This window comes from Heterodontus francisci, chromosome 48 (genome assembly GCF_036365525.1).
Source record: "Heterodontus francisci isolate sHetFra1 chromosome 48, sHetFra1.hap1, whole genome shotgun sequence".
NCBI classification, from domain to species: Eukaryota; Metazoa; Chordata; class Chondrichthyes; order Heterodontiformes; family Heterodontidae; genus Heterodontus; species Heterodontus francisci.
The window spans coordinates 10,654,593-10,671,595 of NC_090418.1; the positions used below are offsets into that span (position 1 = coordinate 10,654,593).

General features: G+C 46.9%; 1 protein-coding gene across 1 annotated transcript; it reads right to left on the reverse strand.

The window, feature by feature from the left end:
* Positions 1-6,590: 6,590 nt before the first annotated feature.
* Positions 6,591-11,109, reverse strand: LOC137357434 (zona pellucida sperm-binding protein 3-like). The gene is made up of 11 exons (XM_068023779.1): positions 10,949-11,109; positions 10,644-10,869; positions 9,089-9,280; positions 8,031-8,146; positions 7,839-7,942; positions 7,570-7,747; positions 7,355-7,481; positions 7,189-7,277; positions 6,998-7,115; positions 6,788-6,902; positions 6,591-6,709 (listed from the first exon to the last, which is right to left on the reverse strand). Exons 1-11 carry the CDS (start codon positions 11,107-11,109, stop codon positions 6,591-6,593), a joined length of 1,545 nt encoding a protein of 514 aa, XP_067879880.1.
* Positions 11,110-17,003: the final 5,894 nt, after the last annotated feature.

The following is a 17,003-nucleotide window of genomic DNA, read 5'->3' on the forward strand; positions in this document are numbered from 1 at the left end:
ATCCCTGAGAATCACTATGGGCTTGCTTACCCCACTTGAGGAGTATAGGGTTACTTTCCCTTCAGACACAAATCCCCGATAACCTTCAGGAATCTTATTAAATTTTGCTGCACCTGCAGCCGTAAGCTTCCTGGGTCTCACTCTTACTGCCGTTAAAGGCACAGCTTGTTCTGCCGTACTTTCCAACAGGGTCCCCGTCTTCACTGAGCGGGTGGGCCCTGATTAACCGTACAGGTTTCCCCTTTAGCTTCCAGCAGTCAGCTTTTTAAATGCCCTGCTTTATTACAATGGAAGCATGCAGGTCCTCTTGCTCACAGCACCTTCCTTTCTGGCTCGAGGAGGGCCCTCTGCGTCTCCTGCTTTTCTTTCCTCCCAAGACTGCTCGGGATCCTAACCTCTTCGCACCCTTTGTCCTTTCGGGATTTGTGAGGGTGACTCGAAAACGTCCTCCCCTGGGAAACAGACTTATAAATTAAAGCAAACTCATCGGCCAGAACGGCCGCTTGCCGGGCTCCCTGAACCTGCTGCTCCTCCACATGTGTCTTTATGGAGAATGGGAGAGAGTGTTTAAATTTCTCTAACAGGATGACTTCTCTGAGATTCTCATAGCTGAGCTGTACTTTAAGAGCCCTCAGCCACTGGTCAAAAGCCAGCTGCTTACTTCTTTCAAACTCCAGATAAGTTTGATGAGCTTGCTACTTGACGGTTCGAAACTTTTGCCGATAGGCTTCGGATATTAATTCACATGCGCCGAGAGCATTTTTGGTCAGTTCATAATTTGATGAACTCTCATCTGGCAACAGGGAATAAACTTCATTGGATTTTCCAGTTAGCTTGCTCTGTAGTAAAAGAGGCCAGGTCTCAGCTGGCCATTTTAGGTGCCTTGCCAGTTTCTCAAAGGATACAAAAAAATATTTCTACATGTTCCTTATTGAGTTTTAGAATGAGTTGAGCTAGTTTTAACAATTCTGTACCCAGCCCTGAATTATACTCCTTCATATTGGCCATGCTTTCACTGGGGTTACTCTGTCGCCCCGCATCACTCTCTTTCTTTGCATTCTTTCTGTAATGTTCTTTCTCGCTCTCGTTCCTTCTCCTGTCTTTCATTTTCTTCACGTTCCTTCTGAAGCTACTTTTTTTTTTATTGTTCATGCATGGGATGTGGGCATCGCTGGCCAGGCCAACATTTATTGCCCATCCCTCCTTGCCCTTGAGAAGGTGGTGGTGAGCTGCCTTCTTGAACCGCTGCAGTCCATGTGGTGTAGGCATACCCACAGTGCTGTTGTTAGGAAGGGAGTTCCAGGATATTGACCCAGCAACAGTGAAGGAACGTTGATATAGTTCCAAGTCAGGATGGTGTGTGACTTGGAGGGGAACTTGCAGGTGGTGTTCCCATGCATTTGCTGCCCTTGTCCTTCTAGGTGTTAGAGGTCGCAGGTTTGGAAGGTGCTGTCGAAGGAGCCTTGGTGCATTGTTACAGTGCATCTTGCAGATGGTACACACTGCTGCCACTGTGCGTCGGTGGTGGAGGGAGTGAATGTTTGTGGATGGGCTGCTTTGTCCTGGATGGTGTCGAGCTTCTTGAGTGTTGTTGGATCTGCACTCATCCAGGCAAGTGGAGAGTATTCCATCACACTCCTGACTTATGCCTTGTAGATGGCGGACAGGCTTTGGGGAGTCAGGAGGTGAGTTACTCACCGCAGGATTCCTAGCCTCTGACCTGCTCTTGTAGCCACGGTATTTATATGGCTACTCCAGTTCAGTTTCTGGTCAATGGTAGCCCCGAGGTTGTTGATAGTGGGGGATTCAGCGATGGTAATGCCATTGAATATCAAGGGGAGATGGTTAGATTCTCTCTTGTTGAAGACGGTCATCACCTGGCACTTGTGTGGCGCGAGTGTTACTTATCAGCCCAAGCCTGGATATTGTCCAGGTCTTGCTGCATTTCTACACGGACTGCTTCAGTATTTGAGGAGTCGCGAATGGTACTGAACATTGTACAATTATCAACGAACATCCCCACTTCTGACCTTATGATTGAAGGAAGGTCATTGATGAAGCAGCTGAAGATGGTTGGGCCTAGGACACTACCCTGAGGAACTCCTGCAGTGATGTCCTGGAGTTCAGATGATTGACCTCCAACAACCACAACCATCTTCCTTTGCACTAGATGTGACTCTAACCAGCGGAGGGTTTTCCTCCTGATTCCCATTGACTTCGGTTTTGCTGGGGCTCCTTGATGCCATACTCGGTCAAATGCTGCCTTGATGTCAAGGGCAGTCACTCTCACCTCACCTCTTGAGTTCAGCTCTTTTGCCCATGTTTGAACCAAGGCTGTAATGAGGTCAGGAGCTGAGTTTGCCCAGGTGGAACCCAAACTGAGCGTCACTGAGCAGGTTATTGCAAAGCAAGAGTCACTTGATGGTCCTGTTGATGACACCTTCCATCACTTTACCGATGACTGAGAGTAGGCTGATGGGGCGGTAATTGGCCGGGTTGTACTTGTCCTGCTTTTTGTGTACAGGACATACCTGGGCAATTTTCCACGTTGCAGGGTAGATGCCAGTGTTGTAGCTGTACTGGAACAGCTTGGCTATGGGTGCGGAAAGTTCTGGAGCACAGGTCTTCAATACTATAGCCGGTATATTCTGAGGGCCGACAGCCTTTGCGGTATCCAGTGCCTTCAGTCGTTTCATGATATCACACGGAGTGAATTGAATTGGCTGAAGTCTGGCATCAGAGATGCTGGGGAGTTCAGAAGGAGGCCGAGATGGATCATCAACTCGACACTTCTGGCTGAAGATGGACGCAAATGTTTCAGCCTTATCTTTCGCACTGGGTTCCCCCATCATTGAGGATGGGGATATTTGTGGAGCCACCTCCTCCAGTTAGTTGTTTAATTGTCCACCAGCATTCAAGGCTGGTTGTGGCAGGAATGCAGAGCTTAGATCTGATCCGTTCGTTATGGGATCGCTTCGCTCTATCGTATGCTGCTTACGCAGTTTGGCACACAGATAGTCCTGTGTTGTTGCTTCACCAGGTTGACACCTCATTTTGAGGTATGCCTGGTGCTGCTCCTGACATGCCCTCCTGCACTCTTCATTGAACCAGGGTTGGTCTCCTGGCTCGATGGTAATGGTAGAGTGGGGGACATGCCGGGCCATGAGGTTACAGATTGTACAATTCTGCTGCTGCTGATGGCCCACAGCGCCTCTTGGATGCCCAGATTTGCATTGCTAGATCTGTTCGAAATCTATCCCATTTAGCACGGTGATAGTGCCACACAACACGATGGAGGGTATGCTCAATGTAAAGGCGGGACTTCGTCTTCACAAGGACTGTGTAGCGGTCACTCCCATCAATACAGTCATGGACAGATGCATCTGCGGCAGGCAGATTGGTGAGTACGAAGTCAAGTATGTTTTTCCCTCTTGTTGGTTCCCTCACCAACTGCCACAGACCCAGTCTGGCAGCTGCGTCCTTCAGGACTCAGCCAGCTCGGTCAGTAGTGGTGCTACCGAGCCACTCTTGGTGATGAACTCTGAAGTCTCCCACCCAGAGTACATTCTGCACCCTTGCCACCCTCAGTGCTTCTTCCAAGTGGTGTTCAACATGGAGGAGTACTGACTCATCAGCTGAGGGAGGGCGGTAGGTGGTGATCAGCAGGAGGTTTCCTTGTGCACGTTTGACCCGATGCCATGAGACTTCACGGGGTGCGGAGTCGATGTTGAGAACTCCCAGGGCGACTCCCTCCCTACTGTATACCACTGTGCCGCCACCTCTGCTGGGTCTGTCTTGCCAGTGGGACAGGACATACTCGTGGATAGTGATGGCAGTGTCTGGGACATTGTCTGTCAGGTCTGATTCCGTGAGTATGACGATGTCAGGCTGTTGCTTGACTGGTTTGTGGGACAGCTCTCCCAACTTTGGCACAAGCCCCCAGATGTTAGTAAGGAGGACTTTGCAGGGTCGACAGGGTTGTCATTTTCAGTACCTCGGTCGATGCTGGGTGGTCTGTCCCATTTTTAGCCATTCAAGTCAGTCATGGGCTACTTTGCCCATTAATTCCATTTCCTTTAATACCTTTAAAAATCTGCCTCTGTCTCAGGTTCCAATTGACCAATTATCCAGTCTGCTGTGGGGTTAACAAAAGTTCCACATTTGTATTATTGTGTTGAAGAATTCTTCCCAATTTCACTCCTGAATAATAACCTATTAAGTTTGGCTCCCTTTAACTCCCCACGTGAAGAAAGTCTCCCTCTATCTATCCTATTAAATGCTAACATTTAAAAGGCCCTTGATTCAGCCACTCTAGAAATCATCTTCACAGGTTTATGTAACTCACCTTTAATTTCACCCCGTAAGTATTCATTCTGTTCAACATGCACTACAACTCAACCATGGCCAGAAATATCCTTCCATCCTTCCCAGATGTGGTGCCCAAAAAGGAAAGCACTTTGCCAAACAGGAGTCTTTGACCAAAGCTCACTACAACTGTACCATCATGTTTGCAAAAGGCCCATATTTCAGTAAAATATTTTCTACAGATTTTAAAACCTCTGACCACTTGCAACAGCTCATTGGTCAGAAATTGTGACTTAGCACACTCAAATTGTTATTGTCAGACTGGATTGCACAACCTCAGTCATCTCCAGTTGTCACTCTGCCTATCCATTTCGAGTGCCCCTTTGGAACTTGCTGCTCTCACTGGCACAAAACATCACTTGCAAACATTGATAATACACATCAGGATTCATTCATGTAACACAGTAGCCAGTACAGACTCTGGAACCTGAAGGATCACCACCAGTCACATCCCAGTCATTTAAAATCCTTCATGTCCCCTACCACCTCATCCAAGTCAAAGAGGCTGCCTCAGACTTGCATGGAATCTTTTTGAAGAGGTTGAGGTCTACATCGGCAATTTGCCCAAGGACACCCTTGGCATGAAGTTCAGAACCTAACAATTAGTCATGTGCCCTTAGCATGAGAAGTTCACTAAGCAGCTCATAACTAAACTGCTCGTCCTCCCCAATGCTCGCAGCCGACGAGTGAGAAGCTTTGATCTGTCCTTGTTGAGGGTGACAGTCAGTTTTCCGGCTGTACGAAATGATCTGTCAATGAGAAACAGGAGAGTCCTTTACCTCAAATCAGCACAGCAATGCCTTTAGAGTGGAGTAAGCCACAAGTATATGGGGGACATTGACAAACTCAGGTGGAATGAAGATATCCATGGACCTCTATCAGGTCATTGGCCATGTCCACACAGAGCCTCTGACCTGACAGCTCCTCAAACATGCGGCCAAAACTCAGGAGCACGTGACTGAAATGCAGCGTGATTTGGTAAATCATCTCAACTGATTAATTCAACCCATCCTTCCTAGATCAGAAATTGGCTAGCTGAAAGACAGAGGGTGGTGGTTGATGGCAAATGTTCATCCTGGAGTTTAGTTACTAGTGGTGCACCGCAAGGATCTGTTTTGGGGCCACTGCTGTTTGTCATTTTTATAAATGACCTGGATGAGGGTGTAGAAGGGTGGGTTAGTAAATTTGCAGATGACACCAAGGTCGGTGGAGCTGTGGTTAGTGCCGAAGGATGTTGTAGGGTACAGAGGGACATAGATAGGCTGCAGAGCTGGGCTGAGAGATGGCAAATGGAGTTTAATGCGGAAAAGTGTGAGGTGATTCACTTTGGAAGGAGTAACAGGAATGCAGAGTACTGGGCTAATGGGAAGATTCTTGGTAGTGTAGATGAACAGAGAGATCTTGGTGTCCAGGTACATAAATCCCTGAAAGTTGCTACCCAGGTTAATAGGGCTGTTAAGAAGGCATATGGTGTGTTAGCTTTTATTAGTAGGGGGATCGAGTTTCAGAGTCACGAGGTCATGCTGCAGCTGTACAAAACTCTGATGCGGCCGCACCTGGAGTTTTGCGTGCAGTTCTGGTCACCGCATTATAGGAAGAATGAGGAAGCTTTGGAAAGGGTGCAGAGGAGATTTACTAGGATGTTGCCTGGTATGGAGGGAAGGTCTTAAGAGGAAAAGCTGAGGGACTTGGTTGTTTTCGTTGGAGAGAAGGAGGAGGAGACGTGATTTAATAGAGACACAAGATAATCAGAGGGTTAGATAGGGTGGATAGAGAGTCTTTTTCCTTGGATGGTGATGGCAAACATGAGGGGACATAGATATAGGACAGATGTTACAGATAGTTTCTTTACCCAGAGTAGTAGGGGCGTGGAACGCCCTGCCTGCAACAGTAGTAGACTCGCCAACTTTAAGGGCATTGAAGTGGTAATTGGATAGACATATGGATGAAAATGGAATAGTGTAGGTCAGATGGTGTCACAGGTCGGCGCAACATCAAGCACCGAATGGCCTGTACTGCGCTGTAATGTTCTAATTTCTAATAAAAAAAAATTGGCCAGGCTGCAGTTCGCTAGTCCAAACCCTGCACAGGTCAGTGAAATTGGTCTATTTCAATAATAAAAATGCATCAGTATCACCTAACTGGGCTCATGGCATCTTCATTGGACTTGTGAAATGAAAAAGGCAAAGATACATGTAATGATGACTTTATTGAAAATTCAATAACTAGTTGATCAGAGTTTGCTTGTGTTTCCTGTACAGGAACAAGGCTATCAATAAAGCAGAGATCAGACAGACAGCTGTCACAGTCAGGGCCACAATCAGGACCACCTCAGACTCCACACCTACAAAGCAATGAGAAACCAATGGTTAGTGAAGGAAACACGGAGGGGAAAATGGAAACTAGCAGTCAGCCAACTCACCACCTGGAGACCTCTCCTGCAGCCTTTGCTCAACCTCATTCAGGGACTCCATTGCCAGGTCAGTCACCTCAGTATCCAGAATGACCAGGGGTCCAAGTGAGGCCTCACCCTCCCACTTCAATCCAGCTTCACTCTCTGCAATATCAAACATGCCAGTTAGAGGGGGTAAAGGGAGATCTCCCACATCTAGAGGATCAATGTCCTACCAGCTTCAGGTACAAGATCCCTCCTTCCTCTGGAAGGAAATCGGAACTCCCTTGTGGCACCACAGTTACCCACATGGCAACAAGCACAAATGTCATTGTTGGATTCCTCCAATGGGGTCCAGCTAAACAAGAGAAACAGTTGATCAACCAGGTTGTCCACCCTTCCAAACAACATTGAAGAGAAAAGGAACTTACACATTCTGCATCTTCTGGAAAGTACAAGCTTTGTTCATGGAATCTCTCCGATCCACTGGAGCAACTTTCAGGTGACAGGTGATGAAAATCTGGGACATAAATGTCAGCACAACAAACTTAGTGACACCTCCCAATATGGAGAGCCCAATGATCAGCTTGCACTTACCAAGGAACGGTCATCTCCAAAGAAGCAGAAAGCATCCAGGTCAAACCGGAGCTTGTCCAGCTCACGCTTGTCTCTTGGCAACACGAAGGTTGAAAAGGAGTCCTCAGCTTTGCTGTCCAGGAGGCAACTGGAGAAAGATTCAAAAAAGGGACATGAAGGGAATCAAGTGAAGCCATTGAGATGGGAGCAGCTGGAGAAAGCAGAGAGCTCCTTACCCATTGTAGTCAATGATGCTGTATCTCGGGGTGGAATCCTTGTCTGGGCTCAATGTAGCTACACAGCGGTCAATGTAGAGCTTCAGGGGCATGTGGTTGGTCATTGAAACAGAGGCCTCAATGTGAATGAGGTCACCCAGGTAGTAGACAGTCGAGGTGCGCTCTGTAAGCCAGTCATCTGAAGTACAAGAGGACAAGGGTTGGAGACAGTGGGTACAACTCCCAGTGGGTGAGTACAGGAAATCACTCCCCATCCACCCATCACATACCATTCATTAGGCGCAGAGAGAATGACAGATGCCCTTCTCCAGACTTGGTGGAGCTGAATGGGATCCAGGTGGGCTTGATGGGGTTACTGCTCACATTCCCCTTCCTGGAAGGACAGGAGAGTCATTTTAGGACAACTTCAGAGAACTTGCATTGGACTGAAAATTCATTAATAAAAATCACTCATCTAGTACCTAAAATAATGACACTCGATGGGAACGACAGCTCCATTTGTTCTCACAATGACAGATCCATGATACTGGGGGGTGTGGTTCAGGTGGGTGGTGTAGACCAGGAAATCTCCAGCCATCTGAAAGACATCATATTGAAGCAGGGAGATCAGACCAAAAAAAGGAAAATACTCTGTACAGGAGTTAAGAATGAAGTGATCCTAACAAAACAGTTCTTAGTGGGCTTGACAGGGTAGTGCTGAGTCAGTTCCCCAACTGACTAGTAAAATTAAGAAGTGTAGACTCAGATACAGGGTCACTTGCAGTTGACGTGATTAAAAAAAGCTTCATTCAAAAAGCCATGAATCTTTGGAATTCTCTACCCGAGACAGACAAATCCTCATGGATGATATTCAAGATGGATGGATATCTTTTTGGGCATAAAGTGAATCAGAATGAGATGAGGACATGGAATTTGAGGAGAAGTTTAAGCACAATCTTAAAAGCAGCTAGAGGGGCTGTACAGCATGTTGCTCTGGAGAATTAACACAAGTAAAAAAGGAGAGACTGTGAGCACAAGAACTAAACAAAATAAGTGAAGCTGTCCTTTTGGGCCATTCCCTTAACAGCCACAAGTTACAGCAATTTAGAGCTCTGAAATAAACCAGTCTTGAAGCAGGGCTGCACATAATCCAGTTACAGGGAAAGCAGGAAATGTGGCATCAAATCTGATTTTTCATTCTGTTCATTGAAGAGTCAACCAGATTAAATAAAACTGGACTGAAACTGAAGATTCAAGTTGAGTTTAATGAGGGGCAGTAGAACTGAAAAAAAATTAATGAGGATAAGAAAAAAAAAAGGAAAGCTTGGAGACCAAAGAGAAGGTTCAAAACCAATTGGGCTGATAATACAAGGTAGGAAAGAAGGAGACTGGATAAAACAAAGTACAATACACAACTAACAAGATTGAAGTTTGATAATGCAGGAGACAGACATCTCAATGATATTTCACAATGTATTGGAATGAAGAGTTAGCAACAATCTACACACCCAGCTTAGAGCAAGAGTCAAGGACTCATTACCTGTAATCTGCTACCACACTCATGGAGCCCATAGTCAAAGAGGACAGTGTGGTTCTGAGAGTAGATCCTGGTCGGCCGACAACCTGCTGTCCCCAGGGTCAGGTCAGCAGCTTTAATCAGGTGCCTGGTTCCAAATAAATCCATCTGGACCCTGACCAGCAGGTTCTGCTCTCCACACTGCACTGTCACAGTCTGCAGTGGAGACACACTTCGACCCTCAGACACACGGAAATGGGAACCAAAGGGAGACCCAGTTGGAGAGACTCTCTGAAGGACAGGGGTGGCTTTTACTCTTCTCCATGGAAACCTCTGGTCTCGAAACTGTTGCCAAGTATCAGAGCAACAGACAATTCCAAATAACACCAGCACTGGGAACAAACCCCTCATTACAAAATCCCCCATGATACCAAACAACTCAACCATCCCTTCACCTACCAACCAACTCCTTTTATACACACAAACTGCAGTCACCTGACACCAATGATCCCAGAAGCAGCAACATTGAGCCAATTAACCAGCCCCAATCTCCACAATTTACACCCAATGGCAGAACCCATGGATTCATTGCCAGGCGGGCCTATTTTATTTAGACCAATAGGAGTGACTCTGAGTTTCCCCATGTCACCTGACACAAATCAGCTCCACGATTGCTCATTTTGACGGAAACTATTCATACAATAGTCTAGAATTATCTGGCCAATGTCACATTCCTGATTGTGGGATCTTGCTGTGCACAAATTGGCTGCCATGTTTCCTCCATTACAACAGCGACTACACTTCAAAAGTTGTTTTATTGGCTATAAAGCGCTTTGGGATGTCCTGTGCTCGTGAAAGGTGCTATATGAATGCAAGACTTTCTTTTTTTCAAACAACTCTCTGGTTAAGCCTCAGTTGGAGCATTGTGTCCAATTCTGGGCACCGTACTTTAGGAAGGATGTCAAAGCCTTGGAGAGGGGTCAGAGTTTCAGGATGATACCAGGAATGAGGGAATCAGTAATGTGGAGAGACTGGAGAAGCTGGGATTGGTCTCCTTAGAGCAGAGAAGGTTAAGGGGAGATTTAAATCGAGGTGTCCAACATCGTGAGGGGCTTTGATAGAGCAAGTAGGGAGAAACCGCTCCCTCTGGGAAGTGGGTGGGTCACCAGAGGACACCGATTTCAAATAATTGGCTAAAGAACTCGAAAGGTAATGAAGAGAAACTCCTGCCTCCGGAGGCTTGTTCTGATCTGGAACAGATGATCTGAAAGGATGGTACAATCTGATTCCATTGGAACTATCAAAAGGCAATTGGGCAGGTACATGAAGAGAACTAATTTACAGGGTTATGGGGAAAATGCTGGGATGTGGGACGAAATTGGAGAGCTCTTTTAAAGAGTCAGCACAGGCACGATGGGCCGAATGGCCTCCATCTGTAGTGTAAGATTCTATAATTGTATGATTCTAGGATACTCCACAAAGGATCAGGCTGTAACTTTGAAGTCTTGGACTGGATTGTTGTTTTCCATTTGTTTCCTACAGGAAAGCATTATGATTTTGAGAGGGTGCATCTCAGTACTTTGGCATTTAAGACGCACTGTGGATTTTCAGCCTCTGTCGCACAATGACCTCCTTCTGTGCTGGGATAGTCTATGAAATCATAGGATAGTTCAGCACGAGTCTGTGCCGGCTCTTCCGAAGTGCAATCCAGTAAGTCCCACTCCCTGGCTCTTTCCCCGTATCCGCCATTATTTCCCTTCAGGGCTTCTGTCAGTCCGGCACTGACGTCATGATGGAGCCCAATTCTGAGGCCTTAGAGTTTATTTCAAACCAGTTAAAGTTTCTCCCTATTATTTACTACCTTTTATTGGTCTATAAGATCACCTCTTAGACAGGTCGGAAAGCCCAAGTCTCTCCCGACTTTCCTCGTAACGCAGAACCCCGCTGCTAGGAATCCACCTCGTGGTTTTTATCCGCACTGTCTCCGATGTTTGATTCTCCTCCAATGGGAGCAATTCTGTATTGGATACTTCCAACGAGGTCATCGGACCCAGCACCAAGAAGAATAGGGACTGGTTTGATGAAAATGACAAGGAGAAAGGTCAGCTCATCAGGGTCACCCGGCTCAGCCAGCCAGTCAAGAGAAAAAGACAGCCGACCGTCAAGCATGCAGCACCCTACAATGCAAACTGAGGAACATCCACAACGACTGGTGGATCACACTTGTGGAAATAACTCAACTGTACGCTGAAAGTGGCCACATAAGAAGTTTCTACGAAACATTAAAATCTATCTATGGACCAGCAAATCAAATCCAAAACCCCCTGAGGAGCACCGATGGCAAGACCCTACACACCGACAAGGAGTCAGTCCTGGAACGCTGGTCAGAGCACTTTGAAACTCTCTTCAGCACCAAGTGCACAGTGCATGATACTGCCATCAAACACATCCAACAACAGCCTGTCAAAGAAGAACTGGGTGAGAGCCCAACTCTGGAGGAAACTGTGACCGCCATCAACTAGACGAAGAACAACAAAGCCCCCAGAGCCGATGGAATTCCACCCGAAGCCTTAAAACAAGGTGGCCCTGCCCTCAACACCAAGCTCCAGGAGTGTTTCACGGCCTGCTGGGGACAGGGCAGGATTCCACGGGATGTTCGTGCTACCGTTATCATCACCTTGTACAAAAACAAAGGAGAAAAATCAGACTGCTCCAACTACCGTGGGATCAGCCTCCTTTCTATTGCTGGGAAGATCCTGGCTGGAATACCTTTGAGCAGGCTTGTGCCTACCATTGCGGAAGAAAACCTCCCAGAGAGCCAGTGTGGTTTCAGAGCAAACAGAGGCGCCGCAGACATGGTATTTGGACTCAGACAATTACAAGAAAAGTGTCTTGAGCAAAACAAAGGCCCATACGTCACTTTCGTAGACCTCACCAAGGCATTCGACACTGTGAACAGAGGTAGACTTTGGAAAATCCTGGTAAAACTTGGATGTCCACCCAGGTTCCTGGCCATGGTGAAGCAGTTTCATGAAAATCAGTACGGACAAGTCAAGCAAAACAACGACCTCTTGAGTCCCTTCCGTATCTCCAATGTGTGCTGGCCCTGACCCTATTCACCATCTTTTTCAGCATGATGCTGCAAAGGGTGCTGCATGCTTGACGGTCGGCTGTCTTTTTCTCTTGACTGGCTGGCTGAGCTGCAGAAGGCAACGGAAGACCTTGAGGAGGGAGTTTACATTCACTGCTGGACTGATGGAGATCTTTTGAACCTCAGGCGTCTTCAGGCTCACACAAAGATACAGGAAAAACTCATCCGTGAACTTCTTTTCGCCGATGACTGTGCTCTCCTGGCCCACAGTCGGTCAGACCTGCAACACATAACAACACGTTTCCAAGGAAGCACAACTCTTCGAACTAAAAATCAGTGTGAAGAAAACTGAAGACCTGCGTCAGCCTGCACCCCAAGAAGAATATAGACCACCGAGCATGGTCATCGAGGGAACCGAGCTGAATGCCGTCAAGCAATTTACTTATTTGAGGAGTGTCATCTCGTTTGATGCCACCATAGACATGGAAGTGGACTATAGGCTTTCAAAAGTAAACAGTACATTTGGCAGACTATACCAATGTGTGTGGAGCAACCACAGCCTCAGAGCAAAGACCAAATTCAAAGTGTACAAACTCAAAGTCCTCACCACCCTTCTGTATGGCACCAGGTCATGGGTCCTATACCGCCATCATGTACGCCTTCTAGACCACCTCCATCAGTGCTGCGTCCACAGCATCCTCAAGATCCGCTGGCAGGACTGCATCACAAACATTGAAGTCCTGGAAACAGCCAACATCGCCAGCATCAAGGCCATCCTCCTGCAAAGCCAACTGTGTTGGGTGGGTCAGGTTAGTCAGATGGACGACAGTCGCCTGCCCAAGATCATGGTGTACGGGAAGCTGACCACTGATAAAAGGAACAGAGGGGGCCCATGCAAATGTTTCAAGGACTCCCTGAAGAAGTCCCTCTCTGTGTGCCACATCGACCATCGCCAGTGGGAAGTGCAGACCATAGATCGTGATGCCTGGAGATGCTACATCAAGAGGGCTACAGACACCTCTGAGACTGAGCGAAGAACCAGCATGAAAGAGAAAAGGAGGAGAAGGATAGATCCAATTACCCCCAGCAGCCACTACACCTTCACTTGTACCCACTGTGGGAGAATCTGCTGATGACGGAAAGGCCTGACCAACCACCAGCTTGCCTGCAACCGGTGGGTACAACCTTCCCAAAATCTTCATCAGCGAGGAAATGCCAAGAGGAATGGGAGCAATTCCCTTGCAGTGTAATGAAAGGAATTAAATTGACACATTGTGTGGGATCACATATTGAAGCTAATGATGAGGAATTATTTCATTAGAACTGAACTGAGCTTGTTACAGGATAAACTCGTTTCCCAACTACATTGCTGTTATCAGAACAGTCAATCAGGAATAACAAGTTACTTTGCATTATTTCTCAAATGGCAGCTTCACATTGCCCGCTGGTAAGATTCTCTCAGTTATTCTGTCTCACTCACTGCCAAGCTTTTCTGTACAGCTGCTAAGTCTGACGAATCCTAATCTATTCCCTCAGGTATTTTTTACCAGCCCTTCCTACAGTTTCAAACTCTGCTCTGAGATATAACTGGCTGGACTGCAGGCTCTGAAAGGGGTGCCGAGTGCTGTTTGCTGGTCTGTTCCAAATATCATTGAATCTAATTCAAATTAACCAGCACATCGATCGCAGGGAGCTGTGTTTGTTGGATCAGTATTCGACACGACAGAGAAAGATTCGAGAATATGGAGCGCTGTCTCTCAGCTTCCTACAGGTAATTGTTTTATTGGGTACCAGACACCAGGTAGATTCTGTAACACAGACAGTAAAGGAGAAATCGTTGCCTCTGTGCATTCTCTTTCTCTGTAAGCCATCTTTCTCTCTCACGCTGCTGATCCTGTCTCCCAGTTTGTCCGTTTGATTTCTCCTTATGAATAAACCTCTCTCACTTTTTCTCAATGTCCTTTCTATCCTGCCCTTATCCCTCTCTTTCTCCACACTAACACCTCGATATTTGAGGGTTAATGCAATGTTGAACTCCATAGATCAGAACAGCAAGAAATTGTAATCAAACTCTGGTCAGATCACAGCTTGAGGACTACGTTCAGTTCTGGTCAATGAAACACCAGTGAGGCATTCAAACACCGGAGGCAGTGAGGAGAAGAGACACAAGACTGATCCCCAGGCAGTAGGGTCTGAGTTATGAGGAAAGATTGGAGTGACTTGGGCGTTTGAGCTACCTGAGCAGTGATCTTATTGTGATATATAAGATAGTGAACAATATGGAAACGGTTAAACAAACGACACAGGTTTGAATAGTAAAAGGTAACTTTGGGAATGATATCAGGAATGATAAACAGAGAGTGGCCAATACTTAGTTGGGACTTCTGAACAGAATGATAGAGGTGAAGACCTTGGAATCATTGACGTATTGAATGGGTTGTGTTCTGGTAAACAAAGTGTTGACATTATCGGTAGTGGTTGGGGCCGCTTCTCTTCACGATGATCTAAATGAGCCAAGGTGCTTCACAGGAGTGTTGTAAAGGAACATACCACACCGAGCCATATAAAGAGATATTCGGACAGGTGACTGAAAGCTTGGTCTAAGAGCGATGTTTAAGGAGTGACTTAAAGGAGGAAAGGAAGGTAGTGAGGCGGAGAGGGTTAGGGAGAGGATTCCAGAGATTAGGACCTCGGCAGCTGAAGGCACCGACACCAACGGTGGAGCAATTACAATCAGGAATGGTGGAGAGGCCAGAATTGGAAGAGTGTTGTTATCTCAGAGGATCTTGAAGCTGAAGCAGATTACAGAGATAGGGAGGGGCGAGGCTGTGGAGGGTTTTGAAAACAAGGATGAGAATTTTCAAATCGAGTTGTTGCTAAACTGGGAGCCGAAGTAGATCAGTGAGCACAGGGATGAAGTGTGAATGGGAGTCGGTGCGAGTTCGGAGCTGAAGTTTACCGAGGGTAGAACAGGAAAGCGTTGGAATGGTCAAGTCTAGAGGCAATGAAGGCATGGATGAGGGTTTCAGTAGCAGATGAGCTGAGACAGTGGCGGAGTCAGTTGATGTTACAGTCTTAGTGATGGTGTAGAGATGTGGTCGGAAGCTCATTTTGGGGTTAAATATGACACTGATGTTGTGAACAGTCTGGTTCAACCTCAGGCAGTTACTAGGGAGTTGGTAGCTAGGGAGAGGAGTTTATGGTGGGAACCGAGGACAAGGGTGGAATTTAAACCAGCTGACGAGAATGGGTAGTGAGGCGGTGGGAGGCTGACAAGTCCCTGCGTCCTGATGGGCTTCATCCGAGGGTCTTAAAAGAGGTGGCTAATGAGGTCATAGACGGGTTGGTGTTAATTTTTCAAAGTTTTGCTGGATTCTAGAAAGGTTCCACCAGACTGGAAAGTCGCGAATATAACCTCTTTTTTCAAGAAGGGGAGGAGGCAGAAAACAGGTAACTATAGGCCAGTTAGCTTGATGTCTGTCATGGGGAAGGTGTTAGAATGGATCATTAAGGAGACTATAGCTGGGCACTTTGAAAAACTCAAGGTAATCGGGAATAGTCAGCATGGCTTATTAAAGGGAAATCATGTTTAACCAATTTATTGGAGAGCTTTGAAGGAGTAACATGTGCTGTGGACAAAGTGGAGCCCAGTGACACACTGGACTTGGATTTCCAGAAGGCATTTGACAAAGTGCCACATCACAGAATCACAGAATAATACAGCGCAGAAGAGGCCCTTCGGCCCATCGAGTCTGCACCGATGCATTAAAGACACTTGACCTGTCTACCTAGTCCCATATGCCAGCACTTGGCCCAAAGCCTCGCATGTTATGACATGCCAAGTGCTCATTCAGGTACTTTTTAAAGGATGTGAGGCAACCTGCCTCTACCACCCTCCCAGGCAGTGCATTCCAGACCGTCCCACCCTCTGGGTTAAAAAGTTCTTCCTCAAATCCCCCTTAAACCTCCTGCCCCTCACCTTAAACATGTGTCCCCTAGTAACTGACCCTTCAACTAAGGGGAACAGCTGCTCCCTATCCACCCTGTCCATGCCCCTCAATCTTGTACACCTCGATCAGGTCACCCCTCAGTCTTCTCTGCTCCAGCGAAAACAACCCAAGCCTATCCAACCTCTCTTCATAGCTTAAATGTTCCATCCCAGGCACCATCCTGGTGAATCGCCTCTGCACCCCCTCCAGTGCAATCACATCCTTCCTATAATGTGGCGACCAGAATTGCACACAGTACTCCAGCTGTGGCCTTACCAAAGTTCTGTACAACTCCAACATGATCTTCCTGCTTTTGTAATCTATGCCTCGATTGATAAAGGCAAGTGTCACATATGCCTTTTTCACCACCCTATTAACCTGCCCTTCTGCCTTCAGAGATCTATGGACAAACACGCCAAGGTCCCTTTGTTCCTCAGAACTTCCCAGTGTCAGGCCATTCATTGAATACTTCCATGTCACATTACTCCTTCCAAAGTGTATCACCTCACACTTTTCAGGGTTAAGTTCCATCTGCTACTTTTCGGCCCATTTTCTAACCCAAGACACTCAACCTCACTGTTAACCACTCGTCCAATCTTTGTGTCATCCGCGAACTTACTGATCCTACCCCCCACATAGTCATTTATATAAATGACATAGATGACTAACAGTCGGGGACCCAGCACAGATCCCTGTGGTAGGCCATTGGACACTGGCTTCCAGTCACTAAAACAACCGTCTGTCATCACTCTGTGTCTCCTGCAGCTAAGCCAATTTTGAATCCACCTTATCAAGTTACCTTGTATCCCATGTGCATTTGCTCCCGTGTGGGACCTTGTCAAAGGCTTTGCTGAAATCC